General features: G+C 31.0%; 2 protein-coding genes and 1 long non-coding RNA gene across 3 annotated transcripts; 2 read left to right on the top strand and 1 right to left on the bottom strand.

Moving 5' to 3' along the window:
- Positions 1–472: 472 nt before the first annotated feature.
- On the top strand, positions 473–10,579 carry LOC125606948. The gene is made up of 4 exons (XR_007338194.1): positions 473–3,229; positions 3,357–6,706; positions 6,834–10,183; positions 10,311–10,579. It is a non-coding gene; the product is annotated as an uncharacterized LOC125606948 (long non-coding RNA).
- Positions 10,580–12,064: 1,485 nt separating this feature from the next.
- On the top strand, positions 12,065–13,786 carry LOC106438625 (NDR1/HIN1-like protein 6). The gene is made up of 2 exons (XM_013879864.3): positions 12,065–13,052; positions 13,125–13,786. The coding sequence occupies exons 1-2, from the start codon at positions 12,256–12,258 to the stop codon at positions 13,141–13,143; spliced, it is 816 nt and encodes a 271-aa protein (XP_013735318.1). The 5' UTR covers positions 12,065–12,255; the 3' UTR covers positions 13,144–13,786.
- On the bottom strand, positions 13,528–16,320 carry LOC106438624 (mitochondrial adenine nucleotide transporter ADNT1). The gene is made up of 8 exons (XM_013879861.3): positions 15,928–16,320; positions 15,587–15,635; positions 15,329–15,492; positions 15,208–15,245; positions 14,682–14,794; positions 14,470–14,583; positions 14,048–14,386; positions 13,528–13,965 (listed from the first exon to the last, which is right to left on the bottom strand). Exons 1-8 carry the CDS (start codon positions 16,086–16,088, stop codon positions 13,882–13,884), a joined length of 1,062 nt encoding a protein of 353 aa, XP_013735315.1. The 5' UTR covers positions 16,089–16,320; the 3' UTR covers positions 13,528–13,881.
- Between the last annotated feature and the right edge of the window lie 1,160 nt (positions 16,321–17,480).

The following is a 17,480-nucleotide window of genomic DNA, read 5'->3' as shown; positions in this document are numbered from 1 at the left end:
GTTAATAATGATACATAGAGTTTTTACCGCTACAACGATCACTATAAACTTGAAAAAAAAATTAAGATACTCTTTTTTAAATTTTTGTCACAAAAATAACTCTGAAAAAAATAACTAAAATAAGTTTTATTAAAAGATAAAAATATATTTTGACTCTAGGGTTAACTAATCTAGACTTAGGGTTTAGAGTTAAGCGGTGGGGTTTTGGAATAGCGTTTCAAAATTTTAAAAATAAAAAATAAATAATAAAATTTTCAAAATAAAAAAAAAAGCTATTTTGGTTTTTTTTTTTTTAAGAGCTATTTTTGTGACAGAAATTTAAAAACCTATCTGAAAGAATTGCCTATAACTTTTAGCAAAAAAAAAAAAAAAAACAATCTGTAAAACCTTTTTTTTGTTCGCTCACAAACACAAGAAAACTTGCATATTTTTCTATAAAATGTATACCCTAGCTTGCTTCATTTGAGAAGTTTTCACAAATGGAAAAGAGGAAAAATAGCCACAGGTCCAACAATTCCTCTCCACCCCCATTAAACTTTTGTTATTTTGCTATATATTATTTTTGCGTAGTAAGAGAAAAGTTATTGTTAAAATGTATACACTATAGCTTGCTTCATTTGAGAAGTTTTTACCAATGGAAAGACAAGTGGCCACAGATCCAACAATACTCCGGCCAGTAAAAGTTTTGTTACTTTGCTATTGTTTTCGAGAGTTGTACTAACAAAGATGAAAGAACACTGTAATAAAAATATTTGGGCCAAAAATTCAAAATACTGTCCAATAGCAATAACCTCTGTTCGAGGGTATTGACGTCAATGTATCTTCGATCCCGTTTAACTGTACACATCAAGTGGGTCCCGCTAGAACTGGCCTCGAGAACATGTCACCAGTTGTCGGAATTAGGGCTAAGCAAAAAACCAAACCCTAATTTAATCGAATCCGATCTGATAAAAATGAATCTGAACCGATCCAAACCCCACAAATATATTGAATGAATCTTGTTTATGGTATTTCAGGTTATGGATATTATCCGAACCGAACCCGAACCTAAAAAGATATCCGATAGAATTGAAATATTCAAAATCCCAAAAAGAACTTATACCAAACATGATCTCAGTCCCTAATATGTATCCAAAATACACTAAGATATTATTGAAAATTAAAAATAATTATCTATTATATGAAGATCGATGGTTGAAGCTGTCAATTGAAGCTCGAAGTTTTTAGAATTAGGTTTTGTTTTCATTGAATAATGTTTTTCATTCCATGAGAACTTGGTTTTTGTTTTATGTTTTCATTTAATTGATTTTTTTTCTATCAATAACTAGGTTTACCTTCTGTTTGATTTTGAATGATCACCTTTGATGTTCGTTTTTTATTTTTGAATCGATTTTACCTATGTTTTGATTACAAAATAGGTACAAATAAGGTATTTTAATAACCGATTTTACTTATGTTTTGGTTATAAAGTAAGTAGAAATCAGGTATTTTAAACCGAAAAATTGATTGGGACCTGAATCCGAAATTATATCGGGTTCTACCGGTTCTTTGAAGATTTACTAACCCCGACTCGAACCTGATTGAACCGGTCCCAAATCAGTCCTGAACCGGTCCCGAATCAGTCCTGAACCGGTCCCGAATCGATCCTGAACCGGTTCCGAACCGGTCATGAACCGGTCCCGAACCAAACTTTCATATAACCCAAATCGAGCCGATTTTGATAAATCTGAAAAACCGAGAGAGATATTGATATCATCTTCCTAATATAGAATCTAATATATGTAGTTGTTTTACCTAGAGAGATATTGATATCATCTTCCTAATAGCTAAATGATTTAAGAGTTGCATTTAAACTTTTTTAGTTTATGATTAATAATGAATGCAACAATATACTATTTTATTATAATGCATATGTTAAATTTTTCAACGAAAATATAAAATAGGCACATATTCATATGATAATGTTTGATACAAAGCGATTGAATTGAAATTTTGGAAAAGATGACATGTTTGGTGCATATTTTTTTCAATTCAAATCATAGTTTAAAATAACATATATATTGTATAATTTAGTGCCGCATGTGGTTTTCATGCAATGTTATATATATGGACAGTTACACACCATATATGTTTCTTGCTGACTTTGCTAATAAAGGGTTTGAAAACAGAAAATGTTTAGTTGCTGTTTCTAATACCCCTTGAAGATGTTGTTGTGTTTTGTAGAGAGATACATCCGTCATCTATCTAATGAATTAAAGAATTGTGAATTTTTGTTAGCATTTTTTAAGGAAATTTACCAAAAATGACTCAACACTTGATTTTGCGATATGGTTTTCTTTTCATCATATTGTCACTGTTCTTTCCCACTTTTTTACTCCATTATTTAACCAATCATACCTTTATATTGTACATATGTGAGTGAAACAGAAAGTGTGATTGAATGACACAATGGGCGATAATAAATTGGAGTAACAAACTATTCAGCTGATTTACGCTATTTTTTTCCAATCAAGATAAATATTTATTCAGCCCACTTACGCTAGGGAAAGAAAAAAGTGGAGTAAAGATAAAATAATGTATTTCTCTTGGTTAAGTGAGAAAAAAAAAGTTTACTCCGGGTTCTGTTTTTTATTTTTCCCCATAATTTCATCTTTTTATTTCCATATTTTTACTCAAATTAATGCCAGTCACACCCAAAATGTTACAACTAGGCTGGAAGAATATCTTTTAATTTATTATAAAGTATTTTTTGCCGATATGCTGTTTTGTTTTATTACATTATAATCAAAAACTGTTCACAATTTACCATAAAGAAAAGAAAATTTATTATAAACTAAGTTAAATGTATATGTCATAATTGGAGTAGGAATCAATTGATTATATGATTTTCAGGCCTCTGCATGTAATTACTAATTTGAACAAGATATTTGCTTTGACCATATTTACAAAATAACTTAATATGTCAAATATATAAATAAATATCATTAACTTGTATGTATCAAATAAGGAAGATTAATTAAAAATAATAATATAAGAATGGAAATTTTAGATTCTCAAGACTAAAAGTTATATAAATAGAGGTTTTCTACAATACAGAAAAGTAAGAATATTTTTCTTGATATATTTTATACAAAAGAAAAAATCATGGCGGTCACAAAAAATTTGGTGTTTTTTTCTCTAGCTGTAATATTAGCAGCTTCAATGTTTAATAGCAACATTTTGGCTTCAGGTATGTTGAAATTATAGAATTAACAAAGATCATTTTACTGTAGTTATTTTCTAAGTCAAACATAATGGTTAAAGAAAATAATTGTAGAATTAACAAAGATCATATATGTTTTATGTGGTTTGTGTAGGTGAAGAGATCGGCCCAATCGAGAAATGCCTTGATTTTTGTACGAACGGTTACACACTGGATATGTGCTATTCTGACTGTGTTAAACAAGGGTTTCAAACCGCAGAATGTAAAAATGTTCCTCTTCCTAATACCCCTTTAAGATGTTGTTGTTTTACCTAGAGAGATATTGCTATCACCTTCCTAATAGCTAAATGATTTAAGAGTTGCATTTAATTTCTTTTAGTTTATGATTAATAATGAATGCAACAAAATACTACTTTATTATAATGCATGTGTTAAATTATTCAACGAAAATATACAATAGTCACATATTCATATGATAATGTTTGATACAAAACGATTGAATTGGGATTTTGGAAAAGATGTCATGTTTGGTGCATAATTTTTACAATTCAGATCATAGTTTAAAATAACACACATATATTGTATAACTAGGACCGCATGTGGTTTTCATGCAATGTTATATATACGGACAGTTACACACCATATATGTGGCTTGCTGACTATGCTAAGAAAGTGTTTGAAAACAGAAAATGTTTAATTGATGTTCCTAATACCCCTTGAAGATGTTGTTGTGTTTTGTAGAGAGATACATCCGTCATCTTTCTAATGAATTAAATTACATTATTTTTTTTCAATCATGATAAATATTTATTCAGCCCACTTACGCTAGGGAAAGAAAAAAGTGGAGTAAAGATAGAATAATGTATTTCTCTTGGTTAAGTAAGAAAAAAAGTTTACTCTGGGTTCTGTTTTTATTTTTCCACCTATTTTCATCTTTTTGTTTTCACCTTTTTACTCAAATTAATGCCAGTCACACCCAGAGCTTTACAGCTAGGCTGGAAGAATATCTTTTAATTTATTATAAAGAATTTTTTGACGATATGATGTTTTGTTTTATTACATTATAATCAAAAACTGTTCACAATTTACCATAAAAAAAAAGAATATTTATTATAAACTAACTTAAATGTATATGTCATAATTGGAGTAGGAATCAGTTGATTATATGATTTTCAGGCCTCTGCATGTGATTACTATTAAGATTCGAACAAGAGATTTGCTTTGACCATATTTACAAAATAGCTTAATATGTCAAATATATAAATAAATATCATTAATTTCCATGTATCAAATATGGAAGATTAATTAAAAATAATCATATAGGAATGGAAATTTTAGATTCCCAAGACTAAAAGTTACTCCCTCCGTTTCTAAATGATCTATGTTTTAGAAAAATATTTTGTTTCTAAAAAATCCATATTTTATATTTTCAATGTATGTAATAATGGCAAATTGTAAACTTCAAAAACATTAATTGTATTTACTGAATTTTGATTGGTTAAAAATCATAAGAAATAGCTAAAAACAGAAAATCATACATTTATTATCAAAATTTTAAGTGTTTTCTTAATAAGTGTGAAAATTCTAAAACATAAATTATTTAGGAACAGAAGGAGTATATAAATAGAGGTTGTCTACAATACATAAAAGTAAGAATATCTTTCTTAATATATTTTATACAAAAGAAAAAATTATGGCCGTCACAAAAAAAATTTAGTGATTTTTCTCTAACTGTAATATTAGCAGCTTCAATGTTTAATAGCAACATTTTGGCTTCAAGTATGTTGAAATTATATAATTAACAAAGAAGATTTTACTGTAGTTATTTTCAAAGTCAAACATAATGGTTAAAGAAAATAATTGTAGAATTAACAAAGATCATATATGTTTTATGTGGTTTGGTTTGTGTAGGTGAAGAGATCGTCCCAATCGAGAAATGCCTTGATTTTTGTACGGACAGTTACACACTGGATATGTGCTACTATGACTGTGTTAAAGAAGGGTATCAAACCGCAGAATGTAAAAGTGTTCCTCTTCCTAATACCCCTTTAAGATGTTGTTGTTTTACCTAGAGAGATATTGATATCATCTTCCTAATAGCTAAATGATTTAAGAGTTGCATTTAAATTTTTTTAGTTTATGATTAAAAATGAATGCAACAATATACTACTTTATTATAATGCATATGTTAAATTTTTCAACGAAAATATAAAATAGTCACATATTCATATGATAATGTTTGATACAAAGCGATTGAATTGAAATTTTGGAAAAGATGACATGTTTGGTGCATATTTTTTCAATTCAAATCATAGTTTAAAATAACACATATATTGTATAATTTAGTGCCGCATGTGGTTTTCATGCAATGTTATATATATGGACAGTTACACACCATATATGTTTCTTGCTGACTTTGCTAATGAAGGGTTTGAAAACAGAAAATGTTTAGTTGCTGTTTCTAATACCCCTTGAAGATGTTGTTGTGTTTTGTAGAGAGATACATCCGTCATCTATCTAATGAATTAAAGAATTGTGAATTTTTGTTAGCATTTTTTAAGGAAAATTACCAAAAATGACTCAACACTTGATTTTGCGATATGGTTTTCTTTTCATCATATTGTCACTGTTCTTTTCCACTTTTTTACTCCATTATTTAACCAATCACACCTTTATATTGTACATCTGCGAAAGAAACAGAAAGTGTGATTGAATGACACAATGGACGATAATAAATTGGAGTAACAAACTATTCAGCTGAGTTACGCTATTTTTTTCCAATCAGGATAAATATTTATTCAGTCCACTTACGCTAGGGAAAGAAAAAAGTGGAGTAAAGATAAAATAATGTATTTCTCTTGGTTAAGTGAGAAAAAAAGTTTACTTCGGGTTCTGTTTTTATTTTTCCCCATACTTTCATCTTTTTATTTCCATATTTTTACTCAAATTAATGCCAGTCACACCCAAAATGTTACAACTAGGCTGGAAGAATATCTTTTAATTTATTATAAAGTATTTTTTGCCGATATGCTGTTTTGTTTTATTACATTATAATCAAAAACTGTTCACAATTTACCATAAAGAAAAGAAAATTTATTATAAACTAAGTTAAATGTATATGTCATAATTGGAGTAGGAATCAATTGATTATATGATTTTCAGGCCTCTGCATGTAATTACTATTAAGATTTGAACAAGATATTTGCTTTGACCATATTTACAAAATAACTTAATATGTCAAATATATAAATAAATATCATTAACTTGTATGTATCAAATATGGAAGATTAATTAAAAATAATAATATAAGAATGGAAATTTTAGATTCTCAAGACTAAAAGTTATATAAATAGAGGTTTTCTACAATACAGAAAAGTAAGAATATTTTTCTTGATATATTTTATACAAAAGAAAAAATCATGGCGGTCACAAAAAATTTGGTGTTTTTTTCTCTAGCTGTAATATTAGCAGCTTCAATGTTTAATAGCAACATTTTGGCTTCAGGTATGTTGAAATTATAGAATTAACAAAGATCATTTTACTGTAGTTATTTTCTAAGTCAAACATAATGGTTAAAGAAAATAATTGTAGAATTAACAAAGATCATATATGTTTTATGTGGTTTGTGTAGGTGAAGAGATCGGCCCAATCGAGAAATGCCTTGATTTTTGTACGAACGGTTACACACTGGATATGTGCTATTCTGACTGTGTTAAACAAGGGTTTCAAACCGCAGAATGTAAAAATGTTCCTCTTCCTAATACCCCTTTAAGATGTTGTTGTTTTACCTAGAGAGATATTGCTATCACCTTCCTAATAGCTAAATGATTTAAGAGTTGCATTTAATTTCTTTTAGTTTATGATTAATAATGAATGCAACAAAATACTACTTTATTATAATGCATGTGTTAAATTATTCAACGAAAATATACAATAGTCACATATTCATATGATAATGTTTGATACAAAACGATTGAATTGGGATTTTGGAAAAGATGACATGTTTGGTGCATAATTTTTACAATTCAGATCATAGTTTAAAATAACACACATATATTGTATAACTAGGACCGCATGTGGTTTTCATGCAATGTTATATATACGGACAGTTACACACCATATATGTGGCTTGCTGACTATGTTAAGAAAGTGTTTGAAAACAGAAAATGTTTAATTGATGTTCCTAATACCCCTTGAAGATGTTGTTGTGTTTTGTAGAGAGATACATCCGTCATCTTTCTAATGAATTAAATTACATTATTTTTTTTCAATCATGATAAATATTTATTCAGCCCACTTACGCTAGGGAAAGAAAAAAGTGGAGTAAAGATAGAATAATGTATTTCTCTTGGTTAAGTAAGAAAAAAAGTTTACTCTGGGTTCTGTTTTTATTTTTCCACCTATTTTCATCTTTTTGTTTTCACCTTTTTACTCAAATTAATGCCAGTCACACCCAGAGCTTTACAGCTAGGCTGGAAGAATATCTTTTAATTTATTATAAAGAATTTTTTGACGATATGATGTTTTGTTTTATTACATTATAATCAAAAACTGTTCACAATTTACCATAAAAAAAAAGAATATTTATTATAAACTAACTTAAATGTATATGTCATAATTGGAGTAGGAATCAGTTGATTATATGATTTTCAGGCCTCTGCATGTGATTACTATTAAGATTCGAACAAGAGATTTGCTTTGACCATATTTACAAAATAGCTTAATATGTCAAATATATAAATAAATATCATTAATTTCCATGTATCAAATATGGAAGATTAATTAAAAATAATCATATAGGAATGGAAATTTTAGATTCCCAAGACTAAAAGTTACTCCCTCCGTTTCTAAATGATCTATGTTTTAGAAAAATATTTTGTTTCTAAAAAATCCATATTTTATATTTTCAATGTATGTAATAATGGCAAATTGTAAACTTCAAAAACATTAATTGTATTTACTGAATTTTGATTGGTTAAAAATCATAAGAAATAGCTAAAAACAGAAAATCATACATTTATTATCAAAATTTTAAGTGTTTTCTTAATAAGTGTGAAAATTCTAAAACATAAATTATTTAGGAACAGAAGGAGTATATAAATAGAGGTTGTCTACAATACATAAAAGTAAGAATATCTTTCTTAATATATTTTATACAAAAGAAAAAATTATGGCCGTCACAAAAAAAATTTAGTGATTTTTCTCTAACTGTAATATTAGCAGCTTCAATGTTTAATAGCAACATTTTGGCTTCAAGTATGTTGAAATTATATAATTAACAAAGAAGATTTTACTGTAGTTATTTTCAAAGTCAAACATAATGGTTAAAGAAAATAATTGTAGAATTAACAAAGATCATATATGTTTTATGTGGTTTGGTTTGTGTAGGTGAAGAGATCGTCCCAATCGAGAAATGCCTTGATTTTTGTACGGACAGTTACACACTGGATATGTGCTACTATGACTGTGTTAAAGAAGGGTATCAAACCGCAGAATGTAAAAGTGTTCCTCTTCCTAATACCCCTTTAAGATGTTGTTGTTTTACCTAGAGAGATATTGATATCATCTTCCTAATAGCTAAATGATTTAAGAGTTGCATTTAAATTTTTTTAGTTTATGATTAAAAATGAATGCAACAATATACTACTTTATTATAATGCATATGTTAAATTTTTCAACGAAAATATAAAATAGTCACATATTCATATGATAATGTTTGATACAAAGCGATTGAATTGAAATTTTGGAAAAGATGACATGTTTGGTGCATATTTTTTCAATTCAAATCATAGTTTAAAATAACACATATATTGTATAATTTAGTGCCGCATGTGGTTTTCATGCAATGTTATATATATGGACAGTTACACACCATATATGTTTCTTGCTGACTTTGCTAATGAAGGGTTTGAAAACAGAAAATGTTTAGTTGCTGTTTCTAATACCCCTTGAAGATGTTGTTGTGTTTTGTAGAGAGATACATCCGTCATCTATCTAATGAATTAAAGAATTGTGAATTTTTGTTAGCATTTTTTAAGGAAAATTACCAAAAATGACTCAACACTTGATTTTGCGATATGGTTTTCTTTTCATCATATTGTCACTGTTCTTTTCCACTTTTTTACTCCATTATTTAACCAATCACACCTTTATATTGTACATCTGCGAAAGAAACAGAAAGTGTGATTGAATGACACAATGGACGATAATAAATTGGAGTAACAAACTATTCAGCTGAGTTACGCTATTTTTTTCCAATCAGGATAAATATTTATTCAGTCCACTTACGCTAGGGAAAGAAAAAAGTGGAGTAAAGATAAAATAATGTATTTCTCTTGGTTAAGTGAGAAAAAAAGTTTACTTCGGGTTCTGTTTTTATTTTTCCCCATACTTTCATCTTTTTATTTCCATATTTTTACTCAAATTAATGCCAGTCACACCCAAAATGTTACAACTAGGCTGGAAGAATATCTTTTAATTTATTATAAAGTATTTTTTGCCGATATGCTGTTTTGTTTTATTACATTATAATCAAAAACTGTTCACAATTTACCATAAAGAAAAGAAAATTTATTATAAACTAAGTTAAATGTATATGTCATAATTGGAGTAGGAATCAATTGATTATATGATTTTCAGGCCTCTGCATGTAATTACTATTAAGATTTGAACAAGATATTTGCTTTGACCATATTTACAAAATAACTTAATATGTCAAATATATAAATAAATATCATTAACTTGTATGTATCAAATATGGAAGATTAATTAAAAATAATAATATAAGAATGGAAATTTTAGATTCTCAAGACTAAAAGTTATATAAATAGAGGTTTTCTACAATACAGAAAAGTAAGAATATTTTTCTTGATATATTTTATACAAAAGAAAAAATCATGGCGGTCACAAAAAATTTGGTGATTTTTTCTCTAGCTGTAATATTAGCAGCTTCAATGTTTAATAGCAACATTTTGGCTTCAGGTATGTTGAAATTATAGAATTAACAAAGATCATTTTACTGTAGTTATTTTCTAAGTCAAACATTATGGTTAAAGAAAATAATTGTAGAATTAACAAAGATCATATATGTTTTATGTGGTTTGTGTAGGTGAAGAGATCGGCCCAATCGAGAAATGCCTTGATTTTTGTACGAACGGTTACACACTGGATATGTGCTATTCTGACTGTGTTAAACAAGGGTTTCAAACCGCAGAATGTAAAAATGTTCCTCTTCCTAATACCCCTTTAAGATGTTGTTGTTTTACCTAGAGAGATATTGCTATCACCTTCCTAATAGCTAAATGATTTAAGAGTTGCATTTAATTTCTTTTAGTTTATGATTAATAATGAATGCAACAAAATACTAGTTTATTATAATGCATGTGTTAAATTATTCAACGAAAATATACAATAGTCACATATTCATATGATAATGTTTGATACAAAACGATTGAATTGGGATTTTGGAAAAGATGACATGTTTGGTGCATAATTTTTACAATTCAGATCATAGTTTAAAATAACACACATATATTGTATAACTAGTGCCGCATGTGGTTTTCATGCAATGTTATATATACGGACAGTTACACACCATATATGTGGCTTGCTGACTGTGCTAAGAAAGTGTTTGAAAACAGAAAATGTTTAATTGATGTTCCTAATACCCCTTGAAGATGTTGTTGTGTTTTGTAGAGAGATACATCCGTCATCTTTCTAATGAATTAAAGAATTGTGAATTTTTGCTAGCCTTTTTTAAGAATAATTGCCAAAAATGAGTCAATACTTGATTTTGCGATATAGTTTTCTTTTCATCATATTTTCACTTTTCTTTCCCACTTTTTACTCCATTATTTAACTAATCACACATTTATATTGTTCATCCGTGAGAGAAACAGAGAGTGTGATTGAATGACACAATGGGCGATAATAAATTGGAGTAACAAACTATTCAGCTGACTTACATTATTTTTTTTCCAATCATGATAAATATTTATTCAGCCCACTTACGCTAGGGAAAGAAAAAAGGTGGAGTAAAGATAGAATAATGTAACTTAATTTGTCAAATATATTAAGATTAATATATTTGACATATTAATCTTGTATATGTCAAATATATTAAGATAGAATAATGTCAAGAGATTTGCCTTGACCATAGTTATAAAATAACTTAATATGTTAAATATATAAATAAATATCATTAATTTTGTATATATCAAATATGGAAGATTAATTAAAAATAATAATATAGGAATGGAAATTTTTGATTCCCAAGACTAAGTTATATAAATAGAGGTTTTCTACAATACAGAAAAGTTAGTTATTTTTTTATTCTATTAAAATTCTATTATATATACAAATAGCATAACTATATATATTTTTTAATTCTATTAAAATTATCCAAAATTTTTTGAAGAAAAATTAATTATTATAATGTATCCGAACTATCAGAAAGTATCCGGATATTGTTATCCAAAATAGTCTGAAATATTCATGATTTTATCTGAATCATCTTAATTATTTGATATCTTATTCAAAATACTCGATATTTAACTCGAAGTACTAGAATTACCTGAAATAACTCAACCAGAACCGATTGAAAACCTCTGAATATTTTCTAGTTCCTAGTTTTACTATTCCAATGGAACCAAATATATGTCATATGGTAAATAAATCTTCTAGCCTCTATCGGAACTACCCAAACTGAACTTAACCGAACCGATATCCCAAAAGTCCGGGTCTAACTAACGCCAACTCTCTAGTAACTCTCTAGTAATATTATTTTGAGATTATGTGTGACCCTGTTTGTATTTTCTTTAATAAATAAATAGAAAACATTGAGTAGTTCAAAATTCCAGAGAGACATAAGGCACGTCAGTTCAGTTGAAAGACTTTCAGTAAGTGGCCAAAGTGTCAGGAAATCTTTTTAATCATTGTTGTTTCTGTTGGTCGGATTACATACAAAGATTTATATTTTATAGAACAAAAAGATATATTAAAATCATAACGCAAAGACTTTTCAAATTTCATTTTGAAGCATATTCCTCCTATACATGGAGAAGAACAGAGACCACACAACAAGCCCTACCGGCAACGAAGAGATGGAAGCGGAGAAGTTTCTAAAACCGGTGCTTCAGAAACCACCTGGCTACCGTGAGCCTCACGCGCCTCTTGAAACTCCTAACACATCATCACGTCGCCGGCCGCCTAAGCATATGATCCCGCCGTCTTTTTACCCGGAGAAGAAGCGACGATGGAGTCGTTGCCGCGTCTTTTGCTGCAGCTGCTGCATCACCGTCGCAATCGTCATCCTCCTCTTGGTCCTCACCGTCTCCGTCTTCTTCCTTAGGTACAGCCCGAGACTCCCCGTCGTACGCCTCGCCTCCTTCCGCGTCACCGACTTCAACTTTTCCCGCGGGAAAGCCGACGACGGATTATCACAGTTAACGGCGAAGACCACGGCGAAGCTTGACTTCAGAAACCCGAACGGGAAGCTAAGGTACTACTACGGAGACGCTGACGTGGCGGTGAGAGTAGGAGACGGCGATTTCGAGACGAGCTTAGAGTCAACGAAAGTCAAAGGCTTTCTGGAGAAGCCGGGGAATCGGACGGTTGTGATCGTTCCGATCAACGTGAAGGGACAACAGGTGGATGATCTGACGGTTAAGAGGCTTCGAGCGGAGATGAAGAGTAAGAAGTTGGTGGTGAAGGTGACAGTTAAGACGAAGGTGGGGTTGGCTGTGGGAAGGCGTACGATTGTTACAGTGGGGATTAGTCTCAGTTGCGGTGGCGTTACATTACAGACGCTTGATAAACAGATGGCTAAATGCACCATCACAATGCTTAAATGGTACGTTCATTCAATTAATGATTAGTGTTAATAAGCTTTGATTAGTGACAAATAAAATTATTTAAATTGCAGGATTACATTGCACTCATAGTAATGATGATGGATGTGTATCATTTTCATCGACGTTTCAAGCGTTGTACGTCGCCAAAGTCTCAGCTTCACAAATGACCACTCTGTATTCTTTTTATCCTCCTTATTTTTACTTTTAAGCATATGATTTTATTTTTTTTGTCATCCTTCAAGCATATGATTGTGATCCAATATTCAACCATTTTGAATACGATTTATTTATAAATAGTTTCTTAGAGTTAGTGGTTCTCCACGTATTTGTTTTCTTGTAATGGATATAGAGAAATGATTTTGCTACACAACCATAGCGCATGGACTAATCTTGAGGTACAAGTACAACAAACCAAGTTTGTTGTCTGTTCCACAGTGGCACAATGCATACACAAAGAGAACATGAAACACCGACTAGCAGCACACAACATGAACTTAATTATTCAAACTAATCCACAAGTTACCAATAAAAGTGATAACTCAATACCAAAAGACCCAACCAAAACCTGTAAAACACAAACTCCAGTACCAAATAGGTTTTTTATAGTTGGCCTCTTGGCTTATTTTGATTCAGAAGAAAACTCAATCTAAAGAAAAAAAAAAATAGAAGTTTGGCTAAAGCTCTATAGCCTTTTATCCCTTCCAAGGATGCTGAAAGGAGATTCAAATAAAAGCCCCTAAAATGTCGAACTTCTCTTCTGTCTCATCCGCTACAAAAATAGAAGTGTCATCTCTCTCTCTCTCTTCTTGTAGATACCATCAAATAGACTTAGTCTGATATCCTAAACTCCACTCCTAAAACATCTTTCACCATCTCATATGTCACAAATGCAATCGCAATTGATGGTACAACCTATACCAACACGACAATAACACTCTTGAGAAACGAATGATTCAAATCAATAAGAAAATAGGTTTTGCTATAAGAAACAAACCTTCACTGAGTTGGGGACCAAACCCTTGTACAAAGCTCCAAAGCCTTCATGTCGAACTGTCTTCCTAAATGCATCAACCATGCCGGTGTATTCAAGCTTGCTTCTCCCCTCGCCTGTAACAACAGAGGAAGCATCTTTCCACCCAACCATTTGCATTCTCCTACGAATCACATCCAGTGGATATGCAATTGTTTGACCAACAGTTCCAGCTATAGCACCGCACGAGAGTCTCGTTATGATGGTCAGCTCATTGTTCTCCACTAGTCCGAACGGATTGTCTTTGACTAGCCAGTCCTTAAGGGACTCATAGACCGCAAAGTTCAAGCCCACATATGGAACCTGCATTTATCACAATGGTCTCTCATAAAATAGATGAACTAGTAGTATTACGTTTTGAGTGGTGAAAAAGAAATGAGACTTACAACTCCAATCACTGATGGAAGCCAACCACGGTACAGGGCCCTTGGACCTTCCTCTCTCAGGACAGTTGATAAAGCATGTGCAATTCCTCTATATTGATAAGGAGAATTTGCAGTCTGTTGACATATCATCAACGTTTGCAGAGTTAACAAAGATGACCAATTAAGCAAGTCCCCAGCAAATTACAAAGTTGGGGTGTACAACAAAAAGTTACCTGGACAGTTAGCCTTCCACGAACCATATCCATTGGGTATGTGGCAGACATGGCTATTATTCCAGCAGTTGCACCAGCTCCAAGCCGTAAAACAGGAGTGAGTTGTGCATTCTCTGCAGAAGCGGGAACGGCATAAACCCATGAACAATAAAATCTTATAAACAGAGCACTGTTGTAATATATATTCAACAAAGCTCCAAAGGTTTCATTTAGCAACTTAAATTAAAGGTTAAAGTGATAGGTATTACTCATTCCATTTCAAAAAGATCTATGTTTTTAAGTCTTTCACACGTATTATAAATACATTATTTAGTGATTTAAACATTTGTCATACTTTTATCCAATCAAAAATTCTATAAACACAATTAATTTATTCAAAGTTAGCTATTACCTAATAAAAATTGCATATAAAAAGTAAAAATGTATCTTTAACAATTTTTTTTACTAAATATGGATCATTTTGGAGTATCATGCAATAGATGATTCAATCAGGAATAAAAAAAAATTTAGACTGAAATGAACTAACCATTTCCTGTCTGCTGACGATACATGTACAGTATACCCCTAACAGACAGAGAGGGCATAGATTAGATTCAGATATATAAATTGAGTAGAATGAAGAGAACAGAGTATGGAGAAGGTCTTACTTTGAAGCTTGCTCATAGCTGAAAAATTTGACAGCCGAGTTAGGAACAATACGAGCACAGTTGGTGCCGTTTCCTTTGAACAGTCCACGAACCCCCTCGGTTCTCCAAATATACTTCAATCCTTGGACTGTCCCACTATACTTTATGTTATGTGGATTTTGGACCTACATGTAATCGGCAATGAACATGTTAAGTCTCCACTCCAGTCATTTAAATGATTCAAAAAAAAAAAAAAAGGAAAAGAGGAAACCAAGTAACCTGAAGCAATATCTTCATCCTTTCCAGAGGTGCAACTGCAGTTCGTGACCTAATCAAAACACACGCATCTTCTTCGTTCAGACATTAACCCAAGAAACTAACAGCTCTTTCTTTTATATATAAGTCAATCACAGGACTCGACCATTTTCAAGTAAAGATGAACACTTTCCGACCATACTACACCTTCGGACATAAACCGATATCTACATTTGACTGTTTCAGACACTGATCTACTCAGCAACCAGATTCAAACATCAATAAAGTTTTGATTTTTAATGAAAACCCATGAAACATTTCACGAGATTCATCAACATAAGAGAGAAAAAAAAAGAGAAACTCACACTCCACCAGCGACGCCACCGGCGAAGAGAGACTTGCAGATGCTGAGGACAGCATGGCTCGGAGCTTTGACTCCTTCTCTCGCCAACTTCGCTTCCTCCGCCAGGTTCACGATCGTTGATACAGCTGCCGACTCGGTGCTCTTCACATCCTCTGATGCCATCGATACACAGAAATCGAAATCACTCAGCTACGATTACGATTACGATCTCAAATGATCTCTTCAGACGTTTCTTCGATCTCTCAACGACGCACCCAGAACCCTAGCAGAAATCTCCGTTTTGAGATTGTCGAGAAGAGAGATCAAAGCACTTGTCGAGAGAGAGAGAAATCTACTTCTCTTCTCTTTCACTGTCCCGGCGGCGATGATAATAAACGCCAAAAGACAACCTAACTAATTAAGAAGACTGATGGATTACGACGCCGTTTTAATGGCACTCTTTTTTCTTGGGTATATTTACAAATCAGTACCTTGACTAACTTTTTTTGTAAAATAGTGCTTATACTACAGAAAATGAAAACCAGTTCTGAGTCTGCATCTAGGTGATGAATGAATACTACTATTGATAATGTTATCGTAATTGTCAAGGATACAGATATGGAATATGTCTTCTCATAATCCAAAAAACGAATGAAGAGCTTTTGAACAAAAAGTATAAACTAAAGAGTGTTATATATTAAGAATTACCTTTGAATAACAATGTTTAGTAAAATAACATTTCTAGTTTCTACCATGAATAACGATATTTTGGTGATCTCAAATATAGTTAGTTTTATATTATTAAAAATGAAGACCGTAATTTGTTAAGTATTTTGTAAATTCTAAAGGATATGAATGTATATTTTCTAGTAAAAAAAAACATACAAATGTATACTAACGACTAAACATCTAATAAGAAGTTGTTACTGTAAGAAAAAGCAGATGATGAATTATTTAGCAATTTTCATACCTCACGAACTCTATGCATAAAGTAGTTTGTATAAGGACTTATTTGCAAAGTTCTCGTTTAGTTGTTATACTACGCACGCGCGTAAGATAAACTCTCCTCGATATGTACGCCACGTGGAGATGGGTGTTACTGTTTAGTGATTTGATATACTCCACTATGATCCGGTTTGTTCACTGAAAAAGAGACTCATGTTTCAAACCACATAAATTTGTTGGGCTCGTTAAAAGCCAAAAGATTAATCTTATTACAACTCTAATACTTTCAGTATACAGACTCCACATACTTTAAGATTAGTTCTGTAGCAATGAAAAAAAATTGTATTTACCTTTTATTTAACATAATGTTGGGCTTCATATGGAAATAACAACAAGAGATAAATTTAATTTAATAAATATATTGCAAACATTTTCTTCTTAGTTTTCGGAAGGTGATATCATGCATCAAGTACTAAAACTACAACTGTGTCATCAAATCTTGTTTTTCGGCCTTTTGTACGTTTGAGGGGCCATAGAATACCCAAAAATGGAATAACCACCCACAGAATCCACGTAGAGTTTTTATGTTAGTTATTATTTTAAAAAAATATATATACAAGTGTATGTTTA

The sequence above is a fragment of the Brassica napus genome, chromosome A3 (assembly GCF_020379485.1).
Source record: "Brassica napus cultivar Da-Ae chromosome A3, Da-Ae, whole genome shotgun sequence".
Taxonomy (NCBI): Eukaryota; Viridiplantae; Streptophyta; class Magnoliopsida; order Brassicales; family Brassicaceae; genus Brassica; species Brassica napus.
The sequence above is the reverse complement of the archived record's forward strand: the minus strand, read 5'-3'. Positions and strand labels throughout refer to the sequence as shown.

Bases quoted from the DNA above. Each gene is read 5' to 3' on its own strand.
- LOC106438625 (XM_013879864.3), top strand. From the start codon at position 12,256: ATGGAGAAGAACAGAGACCACACAACAAGCCCTACCGGCAACGAAGAG.
- LOC106438624 (XM_013879861.3), bottom strand. From the start codon at position 16,088: ATGGCATCAGAGGATGTGAAGAGCACCGAGTCGGCAGCTGTATCAACG. The intron at 15,246-15,328 runs GTAAGACCTTCT...TCTGTCTGTTAG, and splicing joins AGCTATGAGCAAGCTTCAAA to GGGTATACTGTACATGTATC. The intron at 14,387-14,469 runs GTAAGTCTCATT...TGATAAATGCAG, and splicing joins TTCCATCAGTGATTGGAGTT to GTTCCATATGTGGGCTTGAA.